General features: G+C 44.3%; 1 protein-coding gene and 1 pseudogene across 6 annotated transcripts in view; one reads left to right on the top strand and one right to left on the bottom strand.

The window, feature by feature from the left end:
* TRIM33 (tripartite motif containing 33) overlaps positions 1-2,681 on the bottom strand; it is a 155,245-nt gene extending 152,564 nt beyond the window's left edge. For 3 of the 5 annotated variants that reach the window (XM_082368902.1, XM_082368901.1, XM_082368904.1), the window contains exon 1: positions 2,047-2,680. In XM_082368902.1, coding sequence (XP_082225028.1) covers positions 2,047-2,572 — 526 coding nt within the window. In that variant the 5' untranslated portion in view covers positions 2,573-2,680. Of the gene's footprint in view, positions 1-2,046 lie in introns of all 5 variants that reach the window. The other 2 variants (XM_082368903.1, XM_082368905.1) reach the window with 1 other exon arrangement.
* A 1,304-nt stretch (positions 2,682-3,985) lies between these two features.
* Positions 3,986-14,705, top strand: part of LOC309617494 (cytochrome c pseudogene) — a 28,719-nt pseudogene continuing 17,999 nt past the window's right edge. The window contains exon 1 of the transcript XR_014249660.1: positions 3,986-13,818. The product of XR_014249660.1 is annotated as a cytochrome c pseudogene (transcript). The remainder of the gene's footprint in view (positions 13,819-14,705) is intronic.

Here is a 14,705-nt window from a genome sequence, read left to right as displayed (position 1 = left end):
CGTTACTCTTAACATTCTTACCTGCAGATCTCAATAATACTTCAAACCCAAAACTGAAATCATTATATCCTCCCTCCACCCCACACACACCTGCTTCTGTACCTGAATTCTTTTATTTGCATTAATAACACTGCCACCCACCAAACAAGAAACCTGGAACTTGGCCTAGACACGTGTGTCTCTCTCACTCCAATCTCAATTAGCCTCTCATATCCATTCCCACAGCTACTTACAATTAGTTACCACTATTAATAAACTAGTTGCCATTTCACCAATAACTACCATGTACTAGTCACTTAACACACTTCATTCTATCAATAACTCTATGAGGTAGGTAATTTTGTCCTTGTAAAATTAATCTGTCCAAGTAACAAGTAGGACGTGACAAAGTAGGCATCCAAACTCAAATGTTTCTCCCAAAGTCCATACCTTTTGCCCATACCAAAACACTTCCTTCTTTAACACCTTATATCACTCCTTTACTACCTACTCCAAATGCTAATTTCTCCCCTAGATTACTGCCAGGATTCTCCTAACTGGCCCTGCCTTGGGTCTTTTCTTCCCTTACCCTTCAATGTGCCCCCAAGTGATCTTTCTAGATCACAAATGTGATCCTTTTATCTTCCTGATACAAAAATCTGTTAGGGACTCCCTTTAATCTATCTACACTGTACAGGATACATTCTACAGGATGAATCCCAAACCCTTTAGTACAGGTCCACAATCCCTTCCCTACCTGAAGTTCCAAAATTCAAAAGCTTTGAAATTTTAAAGTTTTTTCATAACTCTGCAACAAAACCCACCCTGAATTGCAGGAGGTTATTGGTCTATCCCATTAGAATAATATTCACATGCTTCACTGCAGAAACATTAATATTTGATAATGAGCTGTTAACCCAGACCCCGCCGGAGTGTTAGAGACCTTACCAGGAAAAAGAAAAATTTCCAACCTATTCTGATGTCTAAAACACACCTGGTCCCAAGGGTTTCAGATAAGGCACTGCAGACCCCCTACCTATTCAGCCCATCAAACCAACCTAATTTCCACCAATCACCTTACACATCGCTTAGCTCCAGGGATGTGTAAGGTGCCCTGTGCCCTGAAAACTCTCCAACCCAGGGAGCTACTCACCCTTCAAGAAACCTACTCAAGGGTTTCCTTTTCAGTGAAGTTTCCTTGACCTTCTCTTGATTGTGCCACAACCACTGTACCAAGGACCCACCTCCACTGCTGTACCTTATATGTTTGTTTCCCCTATGCTGGACTATGAATGAGCTCCTCATTGAGTATTTTATCCAATTCTAGCACAATATCCAGAACACTAAGTGTTCATTAATGTACAAGGAACTGAAATTCATGCCCAGCTCTCCCTAACTCCCAATTCCCTTCAAAGTTCATTTCTCCTTCACCCCTAAACCTTAAGATTTTTCCCTATCCATGTAGGCCCCTCACAGCTATTTTGCTTCCAGAGTTCCTCCTTCTCAATGTCATCCTAAAACTACTCTCTACCAGACGCCTTCTCTTAGCCCCAAATTCTGTAATGCCCTTTAGCCTCCCTAGTCCTTCTTGCCCCTAGCTTTGAACAGATCAAATCCTCTCCCTCTAAGGCAATTCATCCTCACTGCCCTTATCTCTTAACTACTACCTCCTCAACACCTCTCGCGCCTGGGCCTTCCCTCCAAAATGCTTCTCACAAGCGGATTCCCAGACTCCCTCTTCTCTCACAGTCCGTTCCACCCGCTCCCGAACCTGCGCTTGGCCAGAGTCCACCCCTTCCCGGCCCGTATCCGCACATCGCGAACCTCCCCTGCAGCCGGTGTCCCCTCCCCCAGCCTCTCGCAGCCGGCACCCCTCCCTTCACCCTCCCCGTATCTCTGGAGGTCCAGCTTCTCGGGAAACTGTCCCAGGAGCCGTGTCTTTCACCTCAGACCCCTTAGGATTACGCCGGTCCGAGCAGCCCCGGGCTCGAGCACCTCCGTCCCCAGATCCTCCTCGGCACCGCAAACCCCCTTCGGCCCAGACCTCGGGCCAGGCCTCCCGCTCACCTTGCTGGATGTCGCCGTTGCTGCCCCCCGGGATGGGCACGTTGAGTTGGCGCTCGGGCTCCGGCAGACAGCGCAGGCAGAAAGAGTGAAGACAGGGCAGCAGCTTGGGCTCCGCCTCACGCCGGCTCTGCAGGCTCTGCTGACACACGGCGCAGGTGTCCAGGAGCGAGGCTGGCGGTCCAGGAGGCGGCCCCGCCGAGGGACCCGGAGCAGGAACCGAAGCCGGAGCTGGGGCCGGCGTCGATACCGCCCCCCCGGAAACTCCAGGGCCCACTGAGGCTGCAGGGGCTGAGGCAGCCGGGGCCGAGCCCGAGGAGGCCGCGGCCACCCCCCCGTCGTCGGGCCCGGCCGCGCCGCTCTCCGCGCCGGCCCTGCCGCCTTCCTCCTCCTCCTCCTCCACCAGCACCGCGGCGAGAGGCGGCTCCGCCTCCTGCGCCGCGGGCCCGGCGGCCCCGGCAGTTACCGGCGCGCTGCTGCTGCCCCCGCCGCCGCTCTCAGCCTCGCCACCGCCTTTGTTTTCCGCCATGTTTTCCTCTTTGAACCCGCCGGACCGCCCCGCGCCGCCCGCCGCCGCCGCCGCCCCCAGCCCCAGCCGCAGCCGCAGCGAGAGCGGCCGCCGAGAGCGAGCAGGCAAGCGAACGAAGGTACGAGAACGCGCGCGCACGCGGCGCCCCCACCCTCGCGTCGCGCGGTTGCAGGAGGGCGGGCACGGCGCGCGCACGTACGCACGGACGTCCTCCGGAGGGAGGCGGGAACTCGGGGCGTGGGCGCGTAGACGTCCTGGCCGCCCTTCCTGACCTCCGTGGCCGGCGTGTGGAGTCCGCCCCGTTGCAGTGCGGCTCGCAGTGAGCGTTTAAAGTCAGAGGCTCTTGACGCTGAACTACCTTTGGTCGGGGTGGTTAAGAGCTCGGCCGCGGCGATGGTGCGGGGAAGAGCAGGCAAGGGTGGAAGCCCGGGGCTGGTTCCTGCGGAGTGAGTGTCTCTCGGGCGGCGAGGTCCCCAGAGGCGGGCGCGTCTCCTCCGGAACCTCACTCGGCGCGGGGTCAGACGCCTTGGCCTCCTGGCTCCGAGGTGCCGACCTCCTGGGTCTCTGTGCTTTAACTGGCCGCGTTCCTTTGGATGGTTGTGTCTCAGGGGAGCAGTAAAGTGAGGATTTTTGGTTTTAACTGGTGGCGTACCAGAAATAGGCTGAAAAGACCCAGTGAGGAAAAACAGCTATTTTAACAGCTATTTTTAGCTTCTTAAGGTGATTGATTCTCTGACGTTGCTACGCTTCAGAAAACCAATCAACTGAGAAGCTTTTTCAAAGCAGAGCTGTTCCAGGACCACACCCCAGACCTACATCAGGAAGTGGGGGAGAGCTGATGAATGTTGAAAGCGCTTTGGCTGATTCTGACGTGCGTCAGTTTGGGGAGTCACGATCTAACCAATATTATGTCCTGAGAGTCTCACTTAGTGCCCTGGCGGGAGTTGGGTTGCAAATGCCTTAACAGTGTCGGTAATAGAAGCTTTCAGGAAGAGTCTTTATTGAGAAACAAGTACTACGGCTGTTTTAATGTTAGGATTGTGAAGTGCTTTTCTCTTCTGACAGTGTTCCCAAGAAACCGTTATTCTTGAGCTGGTAAAAGTCCTTAAAATAAACCACCTCGAAACATTTTTCATTTATTCGTTCAAAAATAGTGACCTCTTACTATGAGTCAGGTAGTGTTTTAGAGATGCTAGGATTACAGCAAAGAACAAAGGAGATCCTTACTTTCAAGGAGTTTGCAATCTGGAGGAAGATTGACATAAATATATGGAGAGAGTGATAAATGCTATGAAGAAAAAAAAGCAGAGTAAAAGAGATTAGAGATGATTGGGGAAGGCCTCAGCTGATAGGTGAACAAGCTTGTGGTTCTCTTGCCGAAGAGTGTTCCAGGCAGAGGGACGAACAGTAAGTACAAAGGGCCTGAGGCAGTCTTGGCTTGTAAGTGGAACAGCAAAGAGTCTGTGTGGCTGGAGTGGCTTGAAGGGGGAAAGAGTAGTAGAATATGACATAATAGAATTAAAGGAACCAGGTCATATACAGAAATGGCCTTCAACTTTTTAAACTTCTGTGCCCTGGAAAAGAACTTTGAAAAACTATTTTCTCCCTCGAACATTATAAGTTGACTCTTAACATTTTTCGTCAGGAGTGTAAATAGTTGCAAAGATTGCCATTTCTGACATTTTGAAATACCAACATTTTTTAATTGTCACATTACTTTTAAATCTATCCAATAGAAAGGTAAACAAGTAGTTTAACAAACATCGTCATCCATTTTAAAAGTACATGATCAAAAATGTTCTATTTCATTAAATAAATATTAAACATGAAAAGTAAAATGTTAATTGGGACTGTCTTAATGAGATGACGTAGTTTTTTTTAGTTTGTGTAGACATGGATGTATATAACATTACTAGGAAGAGATAAAGTCCTGTATCAATTCCATTTTTCATTTTTATTGACATAAGCACTGCATTAAAAAATGCATGTATACATATGTGTATATATATGAATTAATATAAAATTAAATCTCTTAAAACTATCCTTGTGTACCCTTTGGAAAAATTTCCTCCATTGTAGTACCCGAATACTCATACTCCAGTTTTAAGATGCTGAGTGAGATAGGAAATCTTGGATGAGTTTTGATCCAAGACTCAAAGTTGTTAAAAGAGTCACTGTGGCTGTTTACTGTAGAAATCACTTGTCGGGGGTCAGAGTGGAAGAAGGAAGACCAGTTAGACTGCTAATAAAATAATATTTCAGCCAAGGAACAATGGTGGATTGAACCAGGGTGGTATCTGTACAGGTGGTGAAAAATAAGGTGTATATATAATAAAGATCAAATAAAGACTTTTCTCCAAATTCACTTCAAAAAAACAAATTAGTGGGCCAAATTTCTCAACCAAAATCTTTGTTTCCTTGCATTTTTCTTAACCTTTTGATGCCTGCTACCACTTGCCTTTATTAAAATCTAGTACAAGGGAATTCCCTGATGGTCCAGTGGTTAGGACTCCACGCTTCCATTACAGGGAGCATGGGTTCGGCACATGCCACGCAGCACAGCCAAAAAAAAAAAAAAACTATAAAAATCTAGTATAAAAGTGCTTGGTTTTTTTTAACACTTTTTAAAAAATTTTATTTATTTACCTATTTATTTTTGGCAGCATTGGGTCTTCATTGCTGTGCACAGGCTTTCTCTAGTTGCGGTGAGCGGGGGCAACTCTTAATTGTGGTGCGCGGGCTTCTCATTGCAGTGGCTTCTCTTGTGGAGCACGGGCTCTAGGCACGTGGGCTTCAGTAGTTGTGGCACACGGGCTCAGTAGTTGTGGCTCACAGGCTCTAGAGCGCAGGCTTAGTAGTTGTGGCGCACAGGCTTAGTTGCTCTGCAGCAAGTGGGATCTTCCCGGACCAGAGCTCGAACCCGTGTCCTCTGCATTGGCAGGCGGATTCTTAACCACTGCACCACCAGGGAAGCCCAAAAGTGTTGTTTTTGAAAACGATATAATTTTATAGAGAGCAAACTGTCCCCCCACCAATATAATTTACTGTGCTCTGAGAATGCAGTGCCTGGAATTAAATTGTCATGGAGTACTTGGGGACATTGAATCAGCTGCATTCTCGATTTGCAATGGGAACCCAGAAATCTTGCAGGAGAAATTGTGAAATTGAAAGACTGACGTATGATATGGACAAACCTGTCTGATGGAGAGACTGCACTGCATGGAGGTTGAGCCTGTGCTGGAGCCAGAATGTCTAGTTTGAAGCCTCGTTCCACCACCTACTAGCTGTGTGATTTGGGGTAACTTACTTAGCTTGCCTCAGTTTCCTCATTTGTAAAAGGGCTTTTTTTTTTTTTAAACTTTGTTCTCATAGAATTTTTTTTTTTTTAATTAATTTTTGGCTGTGTTGGGTCTTTGTTTCTGTGTGAGGGCTTTCTCCAGTTGCGGTGAGCGGGGGCCAGTCTTCATCGCGGTGCGCGGGCCTCTCACTGTCGCGGCCTCTCTTGTTGCAGAGCACGTGCTCCAGACGCGCAGGCTCAGTAGTTGTGGCTCACGGGCTTAGTTGCTCCGCGGCATGTGGGATCCTCCCAGACCAGGCCTCGAACCCGTGTCCCCTGCACTGGCAGGCAGACTCTCAACCACTGCGCCACCAGGGAAGCCCCTGTAAAAGGGCTTTTGTTACCAGTAGGATCTACTTCAAGGTTGACAATTAAATATTTGTAAAGTGCTAACCGTACCTGGCGCATGGTAGACATGAAATGAATGTAAAAGTAGACAGACCTAAAGGTTCATGAAGGGAACAGAACTGGAGGCAGAAACAAAGATACCTCAGAGAAAAATCTCAAGAAGAGAAACCATGCTGTGGGCTGAACTGAGCAGCGAGTGTAAGGATCCAGCCATTTCCCTAACCTAAGCTATCTTTTACCCCTGACCCACTTGCCCAAACATTATAAGAAAAACACAGAAAAAAAAAGAAAAGAAAAGAAAAGAAAAACACAGTTCTGAAATAAAGGAGAGCTATCAGTAGATGCCTAGTAGCTCTGCTGTGGAGAAAACTGCCCTGATATTGCTGGTAACCAGAAGTGAAAAGAACTTTACAGTTGTCCAGAAAAGAGAAGGAGCACTGGGAATGACATAGCTAAGTGAGCAATGGTGAGAGCACAGCAGGTTGGCAACAGTGAGGCAGAGTAGCCCAAGAATAGCATGAAGGTTTGCAATGGCTGGTTCTGCCACTCTTGGACAGAGCAACTACAGTCATCAGCAGGAGTGGAAGAGGTCATGAGGACCAGCAGAGGAATGCTGAGCTGCAGTTAAGATTTGGGGCGTTTCTGGGGAATTCCAGTGGTTAAGACTCCACGCTTTCACTGCCAAGGGCTCAGGTTCAATCCCTGGTCAGAAAATTAAGATCCTACAAGCCACGTGGCGCAACCAAAAAAAAAAAAAAAAAAAGATTTGGGGAATTTCTGTTAATGTGCCGTATTAGCAATCATGAGTGGGTAAGGCCAGGGGATATAAAGGGGACATCTTGTGATTTAAAGTTCACTTCTCTAAACACAGGTACATAAGCACATGTACCTTGGATTAGCATATCCTTGGACTTAGCAGGAAGTCCAACTTCAGAGCAAGGACCTTCCTAAAGCACATGTCAAAAAACCAAAATTAAAATGGGTGATGTGGAGAAGAGCAAGATTTTTGTCCAGAAATATGCCCAGTGCCACACTGTGGAAAAGAAAGGCAAGCATAATAAATGGTCCTGGATGGAAGACAGGTCAGGACCCTGGGATTCTCTTACACTGATGCCAACGAGAACAAGGGCATCACCTGGGGAGAAATATATTTGGAGAATCCTAAGAAGTATATCCCTGGAAAAAAATGATCTTTGCTGGCATTAAGAAGAAGACAGAAAGGGCAGACTTGATAGCTTATCTCAAAGCTTCTAATGAGTAATAGTTGGCCCACTGCCTTATTTTCTTACAAAACAGAAATGTCTAAACTTCTTTTATGTGTAAGATATTTAAATTGATCTCATATACCAGAATTCAGATCATGAGTGGCTGACAGAATATTTTTTTGGACAGTCCTGATTTAAATAAGATTGGCTGTGGTTAAATTAATGTGATCAGCTTTTTGAATTTTGACAGTAATTCCAGTTCAGCAAGTACTGTCACTGTTTCCCTCTTCTACAGATATAATTAGACTTGACTGTTAATATCAAACTTTTCACAAAGACGGTGAATGCCATCTCAAAACCTATAGAATATTGGTTTTAATTTGGGTTTATAGAACTGATTATATGAGTATAACATTTAGATACTGGGAAAATCACTTTGTCTCATACAATTGAGCAAGACTCACCTGCATTTCAGTTTGCGTTCATTAGGCTGTAAAGGGCTGAAGACAAGGTAGAAATATCCATTTTATCTTTTTGGTCTTAACTATGCCAATCCAAAATTCCCTGTATCCAAAATGTTGCCTTTTGGGAATTCCCTGGCAGTCCAGTGGTTAGGATTCCGCACTCTCACTGCCGAGGGCCCAGGTTCAGTCCCTGGTCTGGGAACTAAGACTCCACAAGCCACGCAGTGCGTCCAAAAAGAAAAGAGAAAAATAAGTAAAAATAAATAAGTAAAATGTTGCCTTTTACTTAATGAAAGGCATTTTAGTGTGGTTTATGTAAAATATCAAAGAATATTTAACACTTCTCACATTTTATAGATGATCTATAAGGTCAGAGGCTTTTAAAAGTCAGTGTGACAAGATATAATAGCAAGTTAAACTTTGCTTTTAAATCCTTTACTATCTGAGTGAGATTAAGTTATAATTCAGGATTGTCTTTAAACAGCTATTCAAAACGACATGAAACTATAAAACTCCTGTATATATGTGATTGGTAATGGTGTCTTTGCAAACTCATTAGAGGATTAAAGTAGAGGAGATACACTATCAGCACAAATTTGTAGATTTTGTGACCATAAGGCTTAAGATAATTAAAAACAAGATCTTAGAAAAAATAAAGTTCACTTCTCAGCATTTCATGATGTTGTGCAAAGCGCTCTTTGACTTCCAGGTGCCATGTTATCTGAGTTTGAGAACCACTAGTACCAAGAAAAGGGGGACAAATGGCAGAGTTCTGAGTCTAATTGCTAGCTCTTTGGCTTTTCTATGTTTCTAAGGCCTTCCAGGAGCACATTGTTAATCCCAGTAATAAACAGGACATTTGAACAGCAGTTTACAATTTACAAAGTGATTTCACACACATTATCTCTAATTCTTGCAACCAGTAAGATACATTCCAATTTAGACAATAAACAGACTTCTTAATGTGAGTGTACTGTAATATATTAGCTGTCTGTTCTTACACAATAAGGTTGTTTTCAACTTTTTGCTATTATAAGCAATACTGTGATAAGCATTGTGATGGATAATACTTTGCATGTCTTTAGTTATTTTTTATGACTATTTCTAAAGATAGAATTGCTGATTCAACAAGTATACCCATTGTAAAAAATTTTAATATATAAATTCAAAGCGTTCTTATTAGGTTATTAAATAACTAGATTATGTTTGATGTATTTTGCTACTATAAATAAAGGTAAATTAACCTGTAATCTTTTTCTTCAAATTTGTTTCTCTGTGTAAAGTTCTCTGCTTCCTCACATCCCACTTATTCCTCAATCTACTCTGGCCTGGCTTCCATTTCCATCACTCTACTAAAACAGCTCTTGCTAAGGTCATCAAGGACCTCCATGTTTTTTAAATCCAGTAGACATATTTTATTCCTAACCTTACTTGTTTTCTCCATGGGATTTCACACCTTTGACAATTCCCTCTTCTGGAATCACTTACTTCCATGGCTTTCATGACACCATACTCTGGTGGTTTTCTTCCTACCTCTTGGACTGCTGTTTTTCTTTTACATACTGTGTCAGGGTCCCCAAGAACAGACTAGAAGAACTCACAGAACTCAGAAAAGTTGGTATGCTCATGGTTATGGTGTATTACAGTGAAATGATACAGATTAAAATCAGCAAAGGTAAAAGTTCCATGGAGAAAATTCCAGAAGAAAACAGGCACAAGGTTCCAGGTGTCTCCTCCCAGTGGAGTTGCACAGGCAGTAATTCTCCCGGCAATGATGTGTGACAACACCTTTGTGCAGTGTTGCCAAACAGGGAAGTCCACCCAAGCCTTGGTATACAGGGTTTTTATTTTGGGGGAAGGTCTGTCCCATACGCATGGATCACCCACATAACTGACCTCAGCTGCTCAAATTCCAGCCCACAGAGGTCAAACTGATATATCATGGTCCAAGGCCTCAGGCATACTAAAACAGATGTTCAGCATAAATCACATTGATAGCTTAAACTATTCAGTCAAAGTGATACAGTGTGGCGCAAGGCCTCAGGCATACAAACCATTCTTATTAGGCAGAGTATTCCAAGGGCTCAGAGGTTATCATCTCCCAGGAGTCAGTCAAGAACAGTTCTAAAAACAAGCCTTTCTTTGGAATATGCATGGTTTGATCAATACAGGCCTACAAAGTTAGCACTTTGCTGTACTCAGACTTATTCAATGTTGGGCTTTCTGAAATATCAGCGCTAGACCCCCTTCTCGTCTCAATCAATTTTCTTCCCCTAGGCAAACTCATCCATGCTTCAGCTTCATTTGCCGTCCATACAATGATAACTCCCAAGTGTATGACTTTAGCCCAGGTCAATTAATATCTCCACGTGAATGTCTCAAAGGCACTGCAAAGTCAGCATGTCCAAGACTCAGTAATCTTTTCCCCAAACCTCTTCATCTTCTTCCACATTCCCTATCTCAATAAATGGTGTTTTGGGCTAGAAAGAAAGATATTTAGAAGATACATTAACTGATTTTATTGACAGATTACATACAGGAGGGGGCCGTCCTTAAAACCTAACAACTTCTTACCACTCATATCTAATCTTTTACCCAGTCCTGTCAATTTGACTTTCTAAATATTTCTCCACATCCCTCCATTTGTCTCCATTTCCACTGTCACCACCCTAAGTCAGCTTACCACCCTCAAGATATCACAAGCCTCATCTCCATATGTACTGTGACTCCCCTATAATTCACTGTCTAAACTGGAGTTGAGTAATCTTTTCAAAGGAAACTGATCCCTGCTTCCCCAATCCTTATCTTCATGGCTTTCTCTTACTCTTAGGATGAAAAACAAAATCCCTAAGGGCCACTAAGGCCCCGTTTCATCTGGCCTAGACTACCTCTCTAGCCATATAATGTCTCACTTTTCCCTTGCTTTCTACATTCTGGCTACATTGGCCTTTCAATTTCTTCACTGTGCCATGCTCCCTCTTGCCTCAGGGCCTTTGCACGTTCTGCCCTCTAGGTGAAATGATTGCTTCTCCTACCACCACTACCACCTACTTTGCAGAGTTAATGCCTACTCAAACTTGAGGTCTGAGCTCAAGCAGTACTTCCTCAGAAAGCTCCTGTCTAGATCAGTTTTCTTTGTTGTATATCCTCATTGATCCCTCTTTCTGGGACTTCCCTGGTGGCGCAGTGGTTAAGAATCCGCCTGCCAATGCAGGGGACACAGGTTTGAGCCCTGGTCCGGGAAGATGCCGCGGAGCAGCTAAGCCCGTGTGCCACAACTACTGAGCCTGCGCTCTAGAGCCCGCGAGCCTAGAGCCCGTGCTCTGCAACAAGAGAAGCCACCACAGTGAGAAGCCCACACACTGCAACGAAGAGTAGCCCCCGCTCACTGCAACTAGAGAAAGCCTGTGAGCAGCAACGAAGACTCAAGGCAGCGAAAAATAAAAAATAAAGTAAAACTAAAAAAAGATTCCTCGGGCTTCCCTGGTGGTGCAGTGGTTGAGAATCCTCCTGCCAGTGCAGGGGACACGGGTTCGAGCCCTGGTCCGGGAAGATCCCACATGCCGCGGAGCAGCTAAGCCTGTGTGCCACAACTACTGAACCTGCACTCTAGAGCCCACGAGCCACAACTACAGAGCCCACGTGCCACAACTACTGAAGCCTGTGCTCCTAAAGCCCGTGCTCTGCAACAAGAGAAGCCACCACAAGAAGCCCGCACACCGCAACGAAGAGTAGCCCCTGCTCGCCGCAACTAGAGAAAGCCCGTGCGCAGCAACAAAGACCCAACGCAGCCAGGAACAATAAATAAATAAAATTTTTTTAAAAATTAAAAAAAAAGATCCCTCTTCATAGCTACTTGTGAGGACCAGTATAGCATAATGGTTAAGAGCAGGGGCCAGACTATTTGGGTTTGAATTCCAACTCTATCACTTATTGGCTGTATGACCTTGGACAAGTTACTTAACCTCTCTCTGACTCAGTTTCATTTCTGCAAGTGCGTATAATAGTGGTGGGCATAATAAAACTATATACATATTATAGTGCATATAATACATTATTTATGATTAAATTAATGCATGGAAAGAGTTTGGAATAGGGACCAACAAATATGAGTACATAATATTTCATTTTATCATTAAGGTCTCAATTTGCAGTAATGCATTCATTAGTGTGATTATCTGATTGATATTTGTCTCATTAACCTCCATGAAATCAGGGATGATATCTGTTTCTGCTTATCATTTTATTAATGGTACCTGGCACATGGGTGCTTATAAATATTCAATAAGTTAATAAGTGATTTTTTTAAATTAATTAATTTATTTTGGCTGTGCTGGGTCTTCGTTGCAGCGTGCAGGCTTCTCTAGTTGCGACACACAGGCTTAGTTGCAGTATGTGGCATCTTAGTTCCCCAACCAGGGATCTAACCTAGGCCCCCTGCACTGGGAGTGTGGAGTCTTAACCACTGGACCACCAGGGAAGTCCCAATAAGTGATTTTTAGAAGTAGAATTACATTGGATCCAAAAAAATGTACATATTAAATGTTTTCTAATCAGAGGAAGGTTTATCTTTGTTTATAAGAAGGGAGAGACTTGGCCATTTTTCTGCTTAAAGAAAAGAACTAATAATAATCCAGAATTTGAAAATAAAGGAAATAAAGGAAACTTTTACCAAAGCAGACTCCCTAAGAATCTGGGAGAAAATAGGAATATAGAACACATGATGGGTAAATTAGCCTTGGAATAAGAGAAAGAATATCACTGCCTGGAAATTATGGGAAAGAAGATAGAGTACTGTGGAGATGTAGGTAATTTTGTGCCTTAGGGGATGTGGATAGAAGAGTAGGAAAAGCCTGTGTAGCCTCTGAGAAAGAAGCAAGGCTGTATGCTGAGAGAGGGGCATCAGTAAGGTTAGTTGGGCAGTTAGAATTCTTCTGGCTGCAAGTAACAAAAGATGGTGGAAAGAAGGGTTATTGTGAAGGCAATCAGCATTGTCTATTATAACTGATAAATATTAAAAATAGTCACTGAGCTCTTCTTCTTACCTGTTTCTTTTCCCTTCCCCAGCGATTCTGCCCAGAAGCCATTAAGCGGGATCAACAATGTGGGTATTTGTGCCTGAGAGGGAGAGCAGCTGTGCTCCAGGGCAGAGTCAGAGACTAAGCAGGGTTTCCCCCTGGGGAGAGGGGTCAGCCTCTGCAGGATGAAGAGAGAGGCTTCTACATCGGAGGGTGGGCCATCAGGAGTTTGGAGAACAAGCAGGGTGAAGAGTGTGTCCTTGCAGGGGATTATCACCCAGCACAGACAGTCAAAGCCAGAGAAGAGTGGGGGCACCCAGCATGGGACATCAGAGCCAGCACAGGGTGAGGAGGGTGGCCAGCACAGGGGGATGGCCTGGCCCTGGCATCAGAGCCCATGATGGATGGGGAAGGCATCTGTGTAGAAGGAAGGCCCGGTGTAGGGCTTTGGTCTCTGAGCAGGGTAAGGAAGACATCCAATGGGAGAACAGCTTTGCATGGGCAGGGGTTAGCCCAGCATAGGGTAGTCTGAGAGGGTTAAGAAGGGCATCAGTGCAGGAATGGAACCCGTCATAATGTGTCAGAGCCTTGGTGGGGTGAGGACATCCTCCTCAGTTACAAATATGGAAAGAGAAAACTAGAATAAACTCTGCAATGCTGGGTTGGAATTGTGGTATCTGTGTCCTCATGGGTGTCAACATATAGAGATAGTTATAGAAATAAATACATAAATGAGACATAAATGTATAATTGTATATGTATGTATATATAATGGAAGCAAAAATTTTACCTCTACCCTCTTAAGGTCTCTGGCTGGGCCTGAGAATTAAATTGACATAAGACAGATTAAGGGACTTCCCTGGTGGTCCAGTGGGTAAGACTCCATGCTCCTAATGCAGGGGGCCCGGGTTCAATCCCTGGTTGGGGAACTAGATCCCGCATGCATGCCACAACTAAGAGTTTGCATGCCGCAACTAAGAGTCCACATGCTGCAACTGAGTCTGCATGCCACAACTAAGAAGTAAAGATCCTGCATGCCGCAACGAAGACCTGGGGCAGCCTAAATAAATAAATAAATACATATTTTTTTAAAAAACATTAAGAGGAGAAAAGCATACAGATTTATGTAATATAAGTTTTACGTGACTTGGGAGCCCTCATAAGGAAATGAAGACCCAAAGCAATGACAAAACCTAAGGGCTTATATATTAAGTTGAACAAAGAGGCAATTGTGGAAGAGTAACTAAAATATATGGGGAGACTAAAGGAAGATAAGAGTTATTTTAACAAGATCTGTTGTATACAATTTTCTCAGCGTCGACTCCCTATCTCTGGTGATAAGAATGTGTCTTTCCTCCTGGTATAAGGAATACATCTTTTACATGGGGGTTTCATCTCCTGCTTTCAGGTAGAAAAGGGGAAGTCAGAACACCCTTCCTGCACCTGCTGTTTTTTAAGAACATTTTGTTCAAAATAATCCTTAGGCCATAGTAGCACATTTTGGGGTGGCATATTCTGCCACCCTTTACATATTTATGTGGATGTATATGTGTGTACAAAGAACATATATTCCTTAGGTCTCCACTGAGAGGCTTGAGAGCAACAATACCCCAATAACAACAAATACACCTAGCACATATTGTACATCAACAATACTTCAGGAAAAAAATTAAATTAAAAAAATAAAATTAAAGTAGATGTTACAGATTCACAGCCCCTCATTTACAATTCTAAAACTTCACAGGTTTTAAAAATCAGAAG

The sequence above is a fragment of the Balaenoptera borealis genome (assembly GCF_965194805.1).
Source record: "Balaenoptera borealis genome assembly, chromosome: 1".
In the NCBI taxonomy this organism is placed as follows: Eukaryota; Metazoa; Chordata; class Mammalia; order Artiodactyla; family Balaenopteridae; genus Balaenoptera; species Balaenoptera borealis.
The sequence above is the reverse complement of the archived record's forward strand: the minus strand, read 5'-3'. Positions and strand labels throughout refer to the sequence as shown.